The sequence below is a fragment of the Gadus morhua genome, chromosome 23, assembly GCF_902167405.1.
Source record: "Gadus morhua chromosome 23, gadMor3.0, whole genome shotgun sequence".
Taxonomy (NCBI): domain Eukaryota; kingdom Metazoa; phylum Chordata; class Actinopteri; order Gadiformes; family Gadidae; genus Gadus; species Gadus morhua.
In genome coordinates, this window is record NC_044070.1 from 8,580,601 (window position 1) to 8,596,836 (window position 16,236).

Consider the following 16,236-nt stretch of genomic DNA (forward strand, 5'->3'; position numbering starts at 1 on the left):
AAAAGTAGTATACTTTAGTGTATTACAAGTATAAATCAATTATACAAAAGTTAGTATAAGTATACTTTTACTTTTTGTGCTTAATTTAAAGTATACTTAACATATACTTTTAAAAAGTGTACTTCGCAATAAATGTCATTAAATTCAACTTTAACGTACTTAAAAATAAGTATACTAATTCTGCAATACTTAAAGCGGTATTGCTTTGTACTTTTAAAAAGTATACTTTATTTTAAGTTTATTTAAATTGTACATAAGTGTACTTAGAAAAAGTATACTAAATTGCAAATACTTATAGTGGTAATTTAGTGTATTTATAAAAAGTGTACTTTATTGTAAGTGTATTGTAATTTGTACCTTAGTGTACTTCTGAAAAGTACACTCATTTTCAAGTATTTTGGAATTCACTATTAAAATACTTTTTTAAAGTGTAATTTAATTTCACTTCATTAGAAGTGTATTGAAGTATACTTCCGTAAAGTTCACTTTAATTTAAGTTAATTTTAAGCTGTATTTCAGTATACTTAGCAAAAGTATACTAAGTTTCAAATACTTAAAGTGGTATTTTAGTGTACTTCTGAAAAGTACACTTTGTTTCAAGTCCCTTGTAATACACTATTAAAATGCTTTTTTAGAGTGTAATTTAATTTCACTTCATTAGAAGTGTATTTAAGTGTACTTCCATGAAGTGCACTTTAATGCAAATACTTTTTAAGCTGTATTTCAGTGTACTTAGAAAAAGTATACTAAGTTGCACATACTTAAAGTGGTACTTTAGTGTACTTCTGAAAAGTACACTTCATTTCAAGTCCTTTGTAATACACTATTAAAATGCTTTATCAAAGTATACTTAAATTTCCCTTTATTAGTAGTGTATTTAAGTATACTTCCTTACAGTTCACTTTAATGCAAGTTAATTTTAAGCTGTATTTCAGTGCACTTAGAAAAAGTATACTAAATTGCAAAAACTTATAGTTGTCATTCAGTGTGATTCTGAAAAGTACACTTAGTAATACACTATTAACATGCTTCATTTTTAGTATACTTTAATTTCACTTCATTAGAAGTTTATTTAAGTATATTCATACATCATCACAACCAAAGTGTTGAATTAATCAAAAAAATACAGATAAATAATACTGAAATGGCTACTTTTACTAGCTCCAACGACTAACTATTAAAGAAAATCCAAGGCTATAACCAAAATTTGAAAATAGCAAGTTTATAACGGCCATCCAATCAGTGTGCGGCTGCAAATCGACGTCCAATGAGAATGTAGTATTTAGGTCGCCAATTGGTGGTTTACTCAAATACACTTGGCGCGGACGGTTAGTGTTCCATTTGAAATTGAGCAGTGAGCACCTAATATCTCCGGGTCAAACAATGACAGTGTTTGGTTTGTTTTATTTCCAAGACGGCTCCGTTAGAGCAGATAATACATCCGTCATACGTGATGCATACAGAAATAAAAAAAATAACGGTTAACTGCAGGGAAGACCTCGAGTCGGAGCAGGGCTGGATAGAGGTAATTTGGCCTACACAACGGCGACAACAAGAGGCGAAGCCTATTGCAGCCAAATTGCTTTTCTTTGGAGGTAAGTCAGTTCCAAAACGGTAGTGAAATGATTCCGAAATACTCTGTAACGTCAGCTAACTTTGGCTATAGTCTGTTGGAATGTTACGGTAATGATGATAGCCTAATAGAAAGAGTTGCTTTTATCGAAGTATAATGCTTGAATTTAGTAATCGAAGTAAAGTTACTGGATCAACTGGCGTAGTGGGGGCCTGTGGCGTAGCGGGGGCTACGTTTGCGCCTGAGAGCGTCTTTGCGTCGTATTTGTATTGTAAAATGTAGGAATGTTACGGTAATGATGATAGCCTAATAGAAAGAGTTGTTTTATAGCGGGGGCCTGTGGCGTAGCTGGACCACGTTGCGTAGCGGGGGCACGTGGCGTACCGGGGGCTGCGTTTTTTTTACGTTTGGCACGCTCCGATTGGGCACGCGCTCCGAACGGGCACGCTCCCAATGGGCACAAGCACTAGTCTGTGTCAATGTAATTTATTGTTTATCTTAAGTCTTAAATCACATGCGTCCTTCCTGTTTTCACAGACACGGTGAGGGAGAAATTCCCCAACACCATGGTTAGTGAGATCCGGGCCCTGCTGCGGAGGAAATGCAATAATGAGGGCTACACCAAGGTTGCTCCTCAGTAGCTTTATTATATATGTTATATATGTCAGATGTTTTAAAGTTAGGTGTTATTGAATGTATGTTTGTATTAATATTTAAATTAAAGTTTTGGTTTGTACAATTTAAGTGTTTTTTGTCATGGAACAAAATAGCACCCATGGAGTGTACTAAAATGGTACCAGAAAGAAGTGCATGTGAAGTATAATATGTATTGTAAGTATATTTCTGTAGTATTTATAAAGTACTTAGTAGTATAACAGTATTGTACTTAAAATACCCTTAATATACGCTTCCACTTTACATTATAGTATAATAACTATACTTTAAGTACATGCCTTTGATGCTTAAATTGTGACACAAATTGACTATAAATACATAATAAATGCATTTTTAGTTACATAATTGCACACTTTAAAAGTACTAAATATAGTCAGAAAGTGTACTTGAATTTAATTAGAAATATGACAGAGGAATGATAATAGTGTGTTAAAAATACACTTCTATTATGTAGTATAAGCAGTGATAAAATACACTCAATATACACTTCTGCTCCTCTTTAGAGTATAATAACATTGTACTTAAAGTGCATGCCTTTGATGCTGCAATTGTGATAGAAATGTACTATAAATACATTTTAATTAACATAATGGCAGACTTAAAAAGTACTAAATATAGTCAGAAAGTGTATTTGAATTTAATTTGAAATATGACAGAAGTATGATAATAGTGTGTTCAAAATATACTTATATACTACTATCAATTGAACCATACTGCCTTTTTAAGTATATTTCAAACACACTGGTAATATAATGCTATTGTACTGCAAGAGTGTTTCAAATGCTAGAAATCATACTTTTCACTAGTGTACTTCAGTACACTTAAAGGTTGTCAAAAGTTGTGCAATTTTAGCATACTATTTACACTTGGAGTATACTGGAGTATATCTATAATAGTACTTAAGGTATACCTTAGTACACTTTGGTATACTTGAATGCGACGAAATTAGTACAGAATACAGTTACATACTAAAAGTGGACTTAGTACATCCTTTCAAAAGTGTCGTTGAAGTATAATATTTTTTCACCTGGGGCTACATGTTCTGATAATTGTTTCGAGGCAATGAGGGTCAAATGTGAAGATAATAAATAGTTAATCAACTCAAATACTTAAAATAAGGCTCAATAAAAAGGCTCAATAGTTTGTATAACTATTTAGTATAATGGCTTAAAGTACATCTGAAGTTTGTGTATTACACCTGATCATTCATTGTAATTATTATTATTTATTTATTTTAATCCATATCCATCCACTGTTTTACTCACTGATCATTATTTTCATACATTATATTAATTTAATTGTTTTCCAAATGCAAAAAGTGCCTCAACATCATAAGGTACTCTTAGCACTGGTGTAGCAAAAATAAAATGTAAAAAGTTTGAATAAAAGTTGTTGAAGCACACCTCTTTAGTCCCGGACCAAAATTACAAATTTGTGAGTTACGCTGGATTTAATAATGTCATAATGAAGTTATTAATTGGTTTTGAGTGATTTCACCTGAATCTTTTGTCTTTAACCAAGTAGCCTTTCTTATTCTGTAGCTAAATGCTTTAGCACCCATCAGTGGGGTTCCTGTAGCTACTGTGGTTTGTGAACTAATTTAAATGTTTAATGTGAAGATATCATTGTATAAATAGACAATGTTAAGTTTATTTCCAATGGTTATAAATAGTTATAATATTGCTTATACTGCGTGTGTAAATGTTAGCAAGCGGTGAGAATGTGTGTATGCATTATATACATAACTGTTATAATTAAAATGCAACATTTTAAATGCATTGTGTTAATATAGAATGTATATCAGATGTAGCAAGAGCTTTGAATATACAGTATATAATCTTTACAGAGAATTGTTTTATCAAATAATAAAAGTTTACCTTTTTACTGAAATCAACTAAGGCTTTCTCTATATTTCTGCCTTCCAATGGAGGAGTTTGCATGTTTATCGGAGGAGCTGCGAATAAAAGAAAATAATAAAATAAAGTGTATTTTGAGACATGCAGGCCTGTCAATTATTTCCCCAAATTCCACCAATCATGTTACCAATTGCATGATTACCAACAATTCGTTTTTATACAAATAACGTGACAACAATATTTCAAACTAGAATTACGAGCAAAGATATTTTAGTTAACAGCCAATAGTAACAGCTATAGTCTGTTGGGAAACATTAAATATATGTTTGGGCAGTGCTGCTTGCTTTGTGCAGAATTTGTATCTTGGAAATAAGGTCCAATGACATGCCACCAGGTGAGTGTGATTAGCCGTTACAAGCCATTTTGAAAATCTGCCCTTTATGACATAAGTGGGCGTGTCCACCTAGATGTGTGAAAGATAGACGAGCAACTGCTTGCATCGGCTAATCAAACTCACACCTGGTGGCATGTCATGGGACCTTTAATACTTCAGTCTGAGATCAGTTTATACGGAAGAGGATGAGGGCAACACGTGATTATTCTTTTGGCGTTCTGAGTTTAAACTCAGAATTATGGGTTGGATACCTGAAATACCTCCTGAATACCCGTATGTCTTTATACTGCTCTCTTTTGGCTATGTGTTGGTATTGCAACTTGGTTTGTGGCTATGTGCGGGAATTACACTTGTTTTTGTGGCCTTGAGCGTCTGGGTTTGTCCAACACCTGGGCCGCTCGTATCTCTAGAATTGGTACATGAATGAATGGCTTCTTGTATGGGCCGGCCACCTCCCTAGGCTCAGGATCCCTCCATAGGATGGGAAAGAAGCCTCTCTAGTTGCCAGGGACATATGCGGCCTGTTGTTATGAATGTGTGAATTATGTTACATTATCTGTATTCAAAGTTTTTATTGATTTGCAAGATGTAAATCAAGCATTATTATAACAACAAAACCAGAACAATTCTATGATACCAACATCCATTTTATTTGTCATTGTCACGTAGAGAAACATAAAACTTTATGAGCAGCTACAGCATTCGGTGACCATTACTAAAGGAAAACCATTTCCTTCATAAACTGTAAATCTTTTAAAACACGATACAAGAAAAGACGTTTACTTTAAAAATGAAGTGCATGGGTACTATATAACATGAATATATTAATGATTTCCTTATTTTTTTACAAGCTGCTTATTAACAAAGAATTACTTATTGATGTTGAAGAGGAGACCACTAATGATCCATTCTAAACACATATCGTTAGACAACTGTAATGTTAAAAACGAGAGCAACTGGTTTACAGTAGCAAGCAATACATTATCATGAAGCAATAATCACTAGAACCATCCAATCGTTTGGTTAAAAGAAAAAATATTAAGACAAATATAGTCTCCTGTTCCAAGTCTTTTCGACCTTCATTTATTCCTAGTGAAACCGTTGGTAAAACCTTTTAAAACTACAGAATCAGCCCACACACACACACACACACACACACACACACACACACACACACACGCGCGCACACGCACATGCACACACACACACGCACGCCCCCCCCACCACCCAAGGATAATCAAATGCTAAAATTTAAATCGCCTCTGCCTGTAAAACCCCAAAGGATCCCAGGCGTGGTGGTCTCTAGAGGCTGACCCCAGGTGCGGGTGTCTCTAGAGGCTGAACCCAGGTGCGGGGGTCTCTAGAGGCTGAACCCAGGTGCAGGGGTCTCTAGAGGCTGAACCCAGGTGCGGGGGTCTCTAGAGGCTGAACCCGGGTGCGGGGGTCTCTAGAGGCTGAACCCAGGCGTGGTGGTCTCTAAAGGCAGACCCCAGGTGTGGGGGGTCTCTAGAGACTGAACCCAGGTGTGGGGGGTCTCTAGAGGCTGAACCCGGACACGACAAGGTGCTGGGCCTGGTTCCTCGCCTCAAAGTAGGACGTGTCCGTGTCGTTCTCCGGCTGGGGGACAAAGGGCATGGCCTGGTTCTGGATGTCGTCCCAGTCCTGGCCCTCGAACAAAGGGTGGCCACTCAGCTCTGACGGTTCAAATTACAAAACAGGACGTGAGAAAGCCTCTTTTCTCAGAGCAAGGTGAAGCAGCTTTGAGTTTGCATGAACCCCGTATCTGAATCTCATTTCTGGGACCTCTCAGGTGTGCCTCAACAGTCTGATACGCTTTTACTCTCTCAAATTCTTAATCCTACATTTGTGATGGAAGAGTGTTCTGGGTGGTTGCTGGGGTGTTCTGAGTGGCTGATATGACGGTCTGGGAGGTTTCTATGGTGTTGCATGTGGTATTCTATGCAGGGTTTCTGTCAATCAGCATTTACCGGCGAATGGCCGACTAGAAGGTTGATTTACTGGTAAATATAATTCTTTACGGCCATCTTGTTCTGGTATCTTTTTATTTAATTTATATATGCGTTGGTGCGTTGCTTACTGAATGCATGGACCTACGATGGCCCTCTTTTATTATAATGCATGCGTGTACACCTGTATTAAATATGGCCTTTCAATTTCACATTCGGCCACTTTGGCAAAAGAAAAGGCTGGCAGAAACCCTCATTCTATGGTATTTAAGGTGGTTGCTATGGTATTCTATGTTGTTTAGGGGGATGTCAAAAAGGTTTTAGGTGGTTGCTAAGGGGTTTCAGGTGGTTGCCAAGGGGTTAAAGTTGATTACTAGGATGTTTAAGATAGTTTCCATGTTGTTCTAGGTGGTTGCTAAGGGTGTTCTTGCTTTAAAAGTCTAATCATTTAAAAAGTATAAATAGTAAGTTTGGAGTCATTGTATAGATTTTTGGAATGTAAGGTAGTTCGTAAAGAAGAAGGATTTGAGTCCGTACTTTTGGGAAGATTATTAATAGTCCAGTGAGAGAAAGGTTATTATTTGAACAGCCATTAAGTTGTAAACTCATGTTAATAACTAAACATAAGATTTCAATGCTTCTGTGTATGGGGAGAACATGCAAAGTTATCCCTTGCAAAAAGTATGAACACCATTGTTCAGAGAGATGAGATGAGCGATCACTGCGAGGAGCTCAAACTTTAGTAAAATAGCTCTATGTGGTCTGAATATTGTCTAACTGGGGCTAGTTTATAGGTTTGGAGTTCAAATGCTGTACATTCACAGCAGGAGAACACAGAAAACTGCACAGCTACCCAATCTCACCCTTGAGGCCGGCTCGCTTGGTCACGTCCATGGTCAGCAGGATCTCGATGGTGCTCCTGGCATTCCCGGACAGCTCCTCCTCTCCCTCTGGCCACGGGATGTCTGGCGGGGGGACATTTAAAACATTCAAATGCATTAATTATAAGAATTGATTGTTTATACATGCAAATGTTTTCATGTGGCCGTTCAATTTTACATTCGGCCGGTAAATAACATTTTTATTAGTCATGTTGGCACGCCAAAGAAATGGCTATCTGAGAACATGAATCTATGGTATTGAGGGTGGTTCATGGAATATAAATAAATGAATGCAATTCATTATTATTATTTTTTTTATATATATATATATATATATATATATATATATATATGCGCGATATTATTCCAGGTTTATAGTAATATTATCTTGAGCAGATCGTGACTCAAAGGAAGAACCAGAATCAGACCGTTGTCTGCTGAAGGGACATAGGAGGGAGGGGAGACCCCCACTGCCCCCCCCCCCCCCCCCCCCCCCCCCCACTGACCTCGGTTGAGGATGTTCTGGAAGACAAGCTGCGGCGTCTCGTCGTTGAAGGGGGGCACGCCCGTGAGGAACTCAAACAGGCACACCCCCAGGGCCCACCAGTCCACCATGAAGTCTAGAGGAGGACGGACGGACAGACAGACAGACGGTCAGGAATGGCCAGCGTGATACACTCTTCAGGCATTCTGGTTAGGAGTGTGCTTTTACTTTCACAGCAGCGGTGGGGGTGAACGAGGGATTATAACGAGATTAGATGACTGGACGAGCGAGGATTCAATTTCAAAGCATCCCAAGCCAACTGCACCAGTGGGGTGCATGAATGAACATTTAGTTTGATTATGGTTAAAAAATAGAATAAAAAATAATAATAAAAATTATAAATTTAAAACCCTGCTTTTTTCATTACAAGTTGTAGTTAAAATAACTTATTCTATTGAATTCTATTGAATTAATATATAATATATATATTATATTATATTTTATGGAAACGTATGGCAATAGGCAATTTAAATAACAGAATATGCGTGAGACATCTGGGCAAAAACAAACAGCATAGCAAATCACATCTTTTAAGACAACACCCCGATTGTGTCCATCTTAAAAGCCCAGCTGATCTTTTGAAAGCATGTGACCCCGCAACACATCGCTATCAACCAGGTTAGTGTCAATCGCAAAGGCCCCCCTCTTCCTCATTATGGAGACCGCCACACGCTAGAAAGATCCCCATCTCCTATTAGAAGTCCAGCTGAACACGGTTTAAGCACCAAACCGAAGTCAGCGAAAGCCAGGCAGCCATTTTGCCTCATCCCTATTAGTGGGTCGGGGTGGGGGGGGGGGTAGGTTAACATGCATGCTCGCGTGAAGCAGCAAGGTTTTAATTTGTCTTTTTAATAAAACTCACCACAACAACCGTATCCTGAAACTACAAACAGAAGACCCGTCATAAAATGCTATTACACGTCGATCTTCCGACATAAAACATACAGTACTTTATGTACATTGTTTCAAATGCAGCACTTGTTTCAAGCGCATTATGCAGTCGCATACTGCACACCTGTCTTGTTTTGAGTTGTTCAATGTATATCAAGAACTAAAATGCTAATTTGCTCTTGTATGCCATTCATATTCCTTCATGTAGCAGTGCAGCGCCACTCATTTCTCGTATGCCGAGCCCTTCTTTGTTCACTTGCTAATGCTTGGCTCATAAACAGATCCTGCAGATATCCAACGTGTTTTCGTCACAATCTTGTAACCCTTACCGTGCGGTTTGCCCAGCAGGAGTTCCGGGGCCAGATAGTCTGGGGTGCCCAGTATCTGGGCCCCCAGGGCCGGCACGGGGCCCCGGCGAACACTCTTGGGGGTCCTGAAGGGGGTGTGGGATGGCGTCATGGGCTGGGGCGTCTGGCTCACCCAGAGAAACCAGAGAAAACACACGAAAAGTTGAAATGATTAGAAAATGGGAGGAACATGACATGTTGATTTAAAACTATGCCAATTTTTTGAAAATGAACGGTTAAAATAGATATTTCCTTGATATATGAGCTTCGAACTCCCAATACCGGATACTTGTGGATTAGCAGCGAGCCCCATTAGTATGCATCATTACTATGCATCACTAGCATCCACCATGACGATTATCTTTAGCATGTACAGTACTACTATGATTAGCATTACACATCATCATCATCCTCCTCATCATCCTCATCATCCTCATCCTCCGCCCCACCTGATAGCGGGAGCCGTTGGAGCTGTGCGTCCTCTGGACGGGCGTGACGCCGCCCGTGACGAAGGACGGCATGGAGGACGTGTCCATGGACTCCACCGAGTGGCTGGAGAAGTTGGAGCGGCTGATGGAGCTGCAGTAGCTGCGGAACGCCACCCCGGGCCGGGGCTTCAGGAAGCACGGTGACGGGGCGGCCGATGGCGGGGTGGTCGCGCCCGCCGGCGCTCGGCCGAGGCAGGGCGACTGGAGCTCCCCCCGGCGGAACAGGTTGGGCCTCTGCGGGGTGGGCTCCGTCGAGGCCTCGCGGCCCCCGGTGCGCTCCGCGCCCGGGGACGGCGTGGAGCGGCGGCGGCAGGACGGGCTGGAGGCCTCCGACGTGGGGCTCTCGCCGACGAGCACGGAGCTCTCGTTCTGCGAGCCGTCCGAGTCCAGGCACAGGTTGCGGCAGAGCTCCTTGTCCGAGGTGAAGCTGGAGTCCTCCGGCCCCGGGGCCAGGAACACGTCCTCCGCGGGGTCGTGCAGCTCGCCGAAGAGGTTCTTGGTGACGCCGAGCGGGCTGGAGATGCCGGGGGAAGCCCTGAGGTCCTCCAGGAGGACGGTGGAGAACGCCCCGGTGAGCCCCGAGGGCCTCTCCTCCGGGGGGGTCTGGAAGGCCCCCTCGTAGGCCGTGTTGGCCCGCTTGGCCTGGGTCCCCGCCGCCGCCGCCTCGGGGCTCTTCTCCACGTCCGAGAACGTCCTCTTGCCGGGCGCCGGGCTGGGCGCCTGACCGTCCGCCCCAGGTTGGGGGTCGTTCCCCTGGGGTGCGGTGGTGGGGTGTGCGGGCGGTCCGGAGGCCGCCTCGGCTGAGAACTTGAACTTATCGGACGAGGTCAGTTCGAGGCCCCGGTCTGCATCGGGACAGACGGACTCTGTCTTCGTCGGCTGGGTGTCGGAAGGCCCCTCGTCCACGGCCATGTTGCTTACAGGTTGGTTTTCTTTCTGGGGATCAACAATGCTGAGCATCAATGCCTCACATACCCCCAGATTATGAACATGGAATAGTGTTACTGATACTTCACACCCTTTGGGTCACCAAGTCAGATTTCAATGTGTATATTGCTTCTCTAATTAGGGGTGTAAATCTCTGGTATCATCACGATACGATATTATATCGATTCATTGGACAACGATACGATATTTGCCGATATCAAAAGTCTGCCGCGATACGATACGATACGATTTGATTCAGGGGCAAGCGATCGATATGAGACGATATCATATGCCCATTTAACACAACCTCTTACAATCACATCAACTCACATCAACTTAATTATAATTTCATCATTTTATTTCTTTGCTCTTCCGGATATTTATTATATATTTTATGGCTTAAATTAAAGAGCCTGTAATGATCTTTCATTTTGAACGTAGACCATTCCCAACATATCTGTGTGGATAGTTTTTTTCTAAAAACAAAACATCCCTCGGAATCATCTTGGCTGTAAAGATAAGCCGTCCGTGTTGCCAGATTGGGCAAATTTTTCAGCCCGATTTGGCTACTTTTAATCACGCTAGGCTGGAAAAACGGGACGTATGCCCAATTTGGCAACACAAAACGAAACTAGACATCCTCGCGCTCACACATGTGCTCGCTGTTGCCTCATTTAACCGGTGAATGGATACGAGCGGCTTGGCGCTTTGCGCAGAAATAGTTTCACAAACACCAGCGAAGGAGATATATAATAATAAAAGCGTGTAATACAGCGATATGCATCAATGTTTGGGCGTTGCATCGATGCAGCTGGATCGTTCGCCAATCAATCGATGTATCGATCTACATCGATGTATCGTTACACCCCTATCTCTAATGTGATCAAAAATATGATATTGTTGCAGGTGATCAGGCCCCAGAAAGGTAAAATGGTTGGAAAGTCCTTCCCCTGGATATGTCCACTATGTTGGGCCTGTCCCTGTCAACAAGTTCGACTAATGGCCAGGGTGTAGCTGGTGTGTTTGTCTCAAAGGCAAAACTCGGACCATGCAGACTTTTGATGGATGAGAAATCTCATGCATTTTTCGAGAAATGTACTTACTTGGACCAAAAGTCCAAGTAATTGTTTTACAGTTGAACAGTGTTCTCCCTAAAATGTACAGCCCGTAATATGGTCGAGAGCGTCTGCTGGGGACCACCCTGAATGACAGCATGTGGTGGAGCTCTGACCTCCTCACACTCCCACAGCGGGCTGCACTCGCCCTCCGACTCGGTGTTGCTGACGGCGCTCATGGTCTCGAACCTCCGCCGGGTCTTCAGCAGCGTGGGGGTCAGGTTCTTGCCCAGGGACTGCGGGCTGAACATGCACTTCATGGCCGCTGCGGAAGACAAGAAAGCGTTAGCTGGCCCACTACATAACGTGGGCATGAAACGGTGCACCTAGCCGAGCGAAACAGACACACCTCGGCTTTCAGTGAAAGAGGGACAAAGTCGATCCAGTGGGTCGGACCGTAGGAGGGCCTACACTACGACGTACCGCGTTTCTGGGAGGAGCCACCGGGCCCGAACATTCGATTCTTCTTCCTCTTGACCTGCAGCGAGCACAGGGCCTGCTTCTTGCGCTCGGCGCGGTCACATGACATGGGGCTGGGCACCGCTGACGCGCTACAGCTACGCCGGTACTCCGCTTCTGGTGTGTTCTGGTGGAGGGAGGTGGTGGTTTGTAAACACGGGCCGGGACGGAGCTGCTACAGGGTAAACAGCTGCCTGGTTTCCATGGAGACGAAACCAGATTTGGGCTGGGGGGTCCCCAAGCAACCGTTTCTGGTTGTCCTGATCTGATCTTAGCCTTTCAAATGCAATGAGACTGTGACTTTTGAAAAACTGATATCAGGACAAAACTAATGAAATCCTTCAAATACAAAATATGGCATACAATTTTCTTTTGTCATACAGTCTTAATTTGGATTTCCCAGCCAGGAGATTGATTAGGTACCCTCTTATCGTGGGAGGTATTTTGCCAGTCAAAAGCTCATCCTTTGCTTTTCCAGCAGTATGCCAAACTTTGAAAGTAAGGGTTGGGCCCTGCAAACTAGGGATCGACCGATGCAGATTTTTTAGGGCCGATACGATACCGATATTTTTTCATCAGCCTTAGCCGATACGCCGATACCGATATTTAGAGCCGATATTTAGAGCCGATACTGCTTTTGCTCCCTCAATCATAAAAAGTATACTGATAACAAATGTTAAAAGTCTCAATTTATAAAAAGGAACATTTATTGAACATCAATGTAAAAAACAATATTTTACAAATATTAAAAACAGGTGAGGTAGAACAAGTAAGAACAAGTAGATGAACAATATTTTACAAATATTAAAAACAGGTGAGGTAGAACAAGTAAAAAAATAAAAAATAAAACGGCGAAAATCAGCCGCGTATCGGCCGATACCGATACACGTAAAACGCGAATATCGGCCGACCGATATATCGGTCGATCTGCAAACATACGTTCACAGATGTGTGTGATAAAAAAACTTTTGTGTTACTTACAAATCCTAGAGAGCAGATCAAGGAGAGGACCTGGCCAGGGGTTCGAGAGTAGTGTTTATCCGGCTTGGCCAGGGAAGGGGTGGTCAGGATGTCCGACAGATTCAGCTCTGTCACAGAAAACAAGGGACAGCATGAATGATACTGTCACTTCGTAACATGTCCATCAGCAGGTTTCTCGTGCCACAAGATTGGTTTCTGTACCTCTATCCAGCTTAACTTTAGAAAGACCAAAGTCGGTCAGTTTGATGTGTCCTTCGTTGGAGATCAGCATATTGTCAGGTTTCAGGTCCCTACAAACAGTGTGTTCCACATCAGATCCATACATTCAGAAGAACAGCAAGGGAACAAACAAGACACTTCTGGTTACAGCCGCTAAAGATTCTGTGAACAATCCACCCACCTGTGTATTATATTGTGACGGTGCAGATAGTCCAACGCCAGTGATACTTCTATAATGTATTTCACAGCCATATCCTGGTCAAAATAACCATAGATGTGGAGAAGAGACTTAACGTCGCCACCAATGAGATATTCCATGACCTGCAAGTTAAAGCATTGAAATTTCATGATAAATTAACACCTTGTAGAAAGACACTATTGCAGAACATAGTGAAAAAACATGAATCTGCAAATGTTACCAGAAAGATTTTAGTGGCCGTTTGAAGGCAGTAGTACAGGTGGACCACAAAGGGACTTTTGCAGATGGCCAGGGCATCTCTCTCTCCCTTCATCTGGCCCGTCATGTTCTTATCCACCATGTCGGCTTTCCTCATCACCTAGTAGTAGAACATAGTAGTCAAATTCAGATTATTTTGTTAATTGCAGAGTAAAATGTTTGTTTCTGCTGGTCTTACGTTACTCAAAATATAAGTATTCTTCAAGTGAACTGATACACACACCCACACACCAATATAAATGGGCTCTGGGAAATTGCACACACAAGAAAATGTTATGCAATGTGTTGCATGCGAGGAGACATAAATGGAAACTGGTTTGGGAACTGGTTGGCTAATCTCCCCCAAATGGAAATTTTCTCTTTACTCCCTTACTCAGTTCACTCCCTCTTTCTAATTTCCCGCTGTGTGTGTAATTTAACCAGTGGAATTAAACATTGCTGTAGCGCCCTTTAGTGCTCTACCGCCCATCAGGTGCTCTCTGGGGATTCTGGGAGGAATTTTACTCTCCTAGCCAACATCCCTGAAGAGGGCCCCCTGTTGCCATTTCTCTGTGATTTCCACATCCTGACATGTCTAAATCTCAACCGTTGTTTATGCCATCTTCTTTTGCTCTCTCCCCCCTACACATTCAAAGCTGGTAACAAACTCAACCTAATATAAACCAGGAACTGCGCTAAGGTTCTGTATCTCCACCTTACATCTCAGACCACTTCTTATCTTACTCTCTCAACCTCCCAAACCTTCGCCATCAGCTCTCCCCTCACCGGACTCCTTCTCACTCATGCCTCCCTAATCGGCCACAGACATTCTTCTCTCTTTTTTGCCCTCGTCTCTGGACACTGACCTATCAGGGGGCTCGCCCGACCCCTCTGGCGCCTTGGTTTTCAGACTCAGTGCATGCTGAAAGAACCTCACTACGGGCAGCTGAAAGAGCGTGGTGCGAATCCAAGCGCCCTGACAACCTTCTTGCCTAATGCCTACCAATCACTTAGTGCTTTTTCGGCCTCCTATCTGCAGCTACATGTTCATTCTGTCATCTAAAATGTAATCTTCCGTCTCCAATCCCCCAAAAAAATCGTCCCATCTTCTCCAACAACCTAAATAACTCCCCCAGCTCCCTAATAGTGTTTTTTGTTTGAAAGATAGATAATATACTCCTCATTTCCCCACCCACCTGCAGTCAACTCCCTAATCACCTCCCTCTCCCAAACAAGTAGTATCCTTTCTCACTTCCCACCGCCCAACAACCTGCCCTCTGGACCCTATCCCATCTCACCATCGTCTATTGCTCCTGACACCCTTCCTACCCTTACTCATCTCATTGACACATCTTGGACTACTGCTTGCTTTCCTACTGCCGTTAAAGCAGCAAGAGTGAACTTTCTTTTAAAGAAATCACACCCCCCATCTGATGTGGAGAATTACAGACATGTCTCAATTCTACCATGTCTCTCTAAAACACCCATGCAAAGAACATGCAGCTTAACCAACTCTCTGCATACCTCCACTAGAACAATCTTCTGGACCCTTCCTAGTGTGGATTTAAGGCCGGTCACTTACACTTCTAGAGATTTTTGACAACTGAGACCCTACCCATCTTCCTAGGCAGGTTGAAAACGAATCTGTTCAGACTGCATCTTGGTGAATGACAAAAAATGTATTAGAAAATAAAAATGGCTCATTGTCTTGTCTCTTATTTAAGCATATGGAGCGAATTTCATGATTATTTTACGTAATCACGTTAACCTTGCACTTTTTCAGTGTATATCTTCATTGTTGAATTCAAGTCGCTGAGGAGAGGACAAAAGTAATGTGTATACAAAAACACAATTAAGACAATGTATGCACAAAAGTGACTAAGATAATAGATAGGTAGAAACCTGAATACTGGTTGATAAACCACGTTACCTTGATGGCATAGAGCTGAGCATTTGGCTTGCATTTTTTCCGTGCAAGGTACACCTTTCCAAAGGCTCCCCGGCTGATGGGCTTCAGGATCATGAAGTCATCGATGGAAGCTGGCTTTCGTGGATCATATGGCTTTACAATTGAGTTTGATTCATCTTCAGGGTGCTTCTCTTTTGCGTCCATGTTGTTATTTTTAAGTTCTGTGTAATAAGAAAAGGCGGTGTGCTTCGCTCGGCTTCATGTGGTGAACACGTCCAAACAAGTCGGGTTTGTTTTGAAAATTTGAAATCCGCACTTCTGCTGTGGGTCCTGAGAGACGGTGTTTGACGCACTGCCTGTGCCAAAGCAGAGGCTTTTGAACTCAAATTAAGCGATTCTGGATAATAATTTATGACACAATGAACTTGAAAATATTCTGTACAATATTCAACTATATATATCTTTTAAAAATATATAATATGTTCAGGCATTATAGTTGTCTTTCGTACAACTTATGTCCTTAAAACATATATATTCTTACTTGGAATAGAACAAAAATGAAATTTATTACTAC

At 42.0% G+C, this 16,236-nt stretch overlaps 1 protein-coding gene and 1 long non-coding RNA gene across 4 annotated transcripts; one reads left to right on the forward strand and one right to left on the reverse strand.

Annotated features, from left to right (window-relative positions):
* The first annotated feature begins 625 nt into the window (after positions 1 to 625).
* On the forward strand, positions 626 to 2,332 carry LOC115536932 (uncharacterized). The gene is made up of 2 exons (XR_003974741.1): positions 626 to 1,595; positions 2,111 to 2,332. It is a non-coding gene; the product is annotated as an uncharacterized LOC115536932 (long non-coding RNA).
* A 2,795-nt stretch (positions 2,333 to 5,127) lies between these two features.
* mastl (microtubule associated serine/threonine kinase-like) lies at positions 5,128 to 15,990 on the reverse strand. Of its 3 annotated transcripts, none has more exons than XM_030348574.1 (13): positions 15,684 to 15,990; positions 13,737 to 13,874; positions 13,499 to 13,638; positions 13,300 to 13,388; positions 13,099 to 13,205; positions 12,082 to 12,244; positions 11,775 to 11,923; positions 9,578 to 10,552; positions 9,111 to 9,252; positions 8,753 to 8,773; positions 7,853 to 7,966; positions 7,329 to 7,430; positions 5,128 to 6,192 (listed from the first exon to the last, which is right to left on the reverse strand). In XM_030348574.1, the coding sequence occupies exons 1-13, from the start codon at positions 15,864 to 15,866 to the stop codon at positions 6,035 to 6,037; spliced, it is 2,481 nt and encodes an 826-aa protein (XP_030204434.1). In that variant the 5' UTR covers positions 15,867 to 15,990; the 3' UTR covers positions 5,128 to 6,034. The 3 variants fall into 3 exon arrangements, with proteins under 3 accessions (XP_030204434.1, XP_030204436.1, XP_030204435.1); XM_030348576.1 differs by lacking the exon at positions 15,684 to 15,990 and adding an exon at positions 13,953 to 15,637; XM_030348575.1 differs by lacking the exon at positions 8,753 to 8,773.
* Between the last annotated feature and the right edge of the window lie 246 nt (positions 15,991 to 16,236).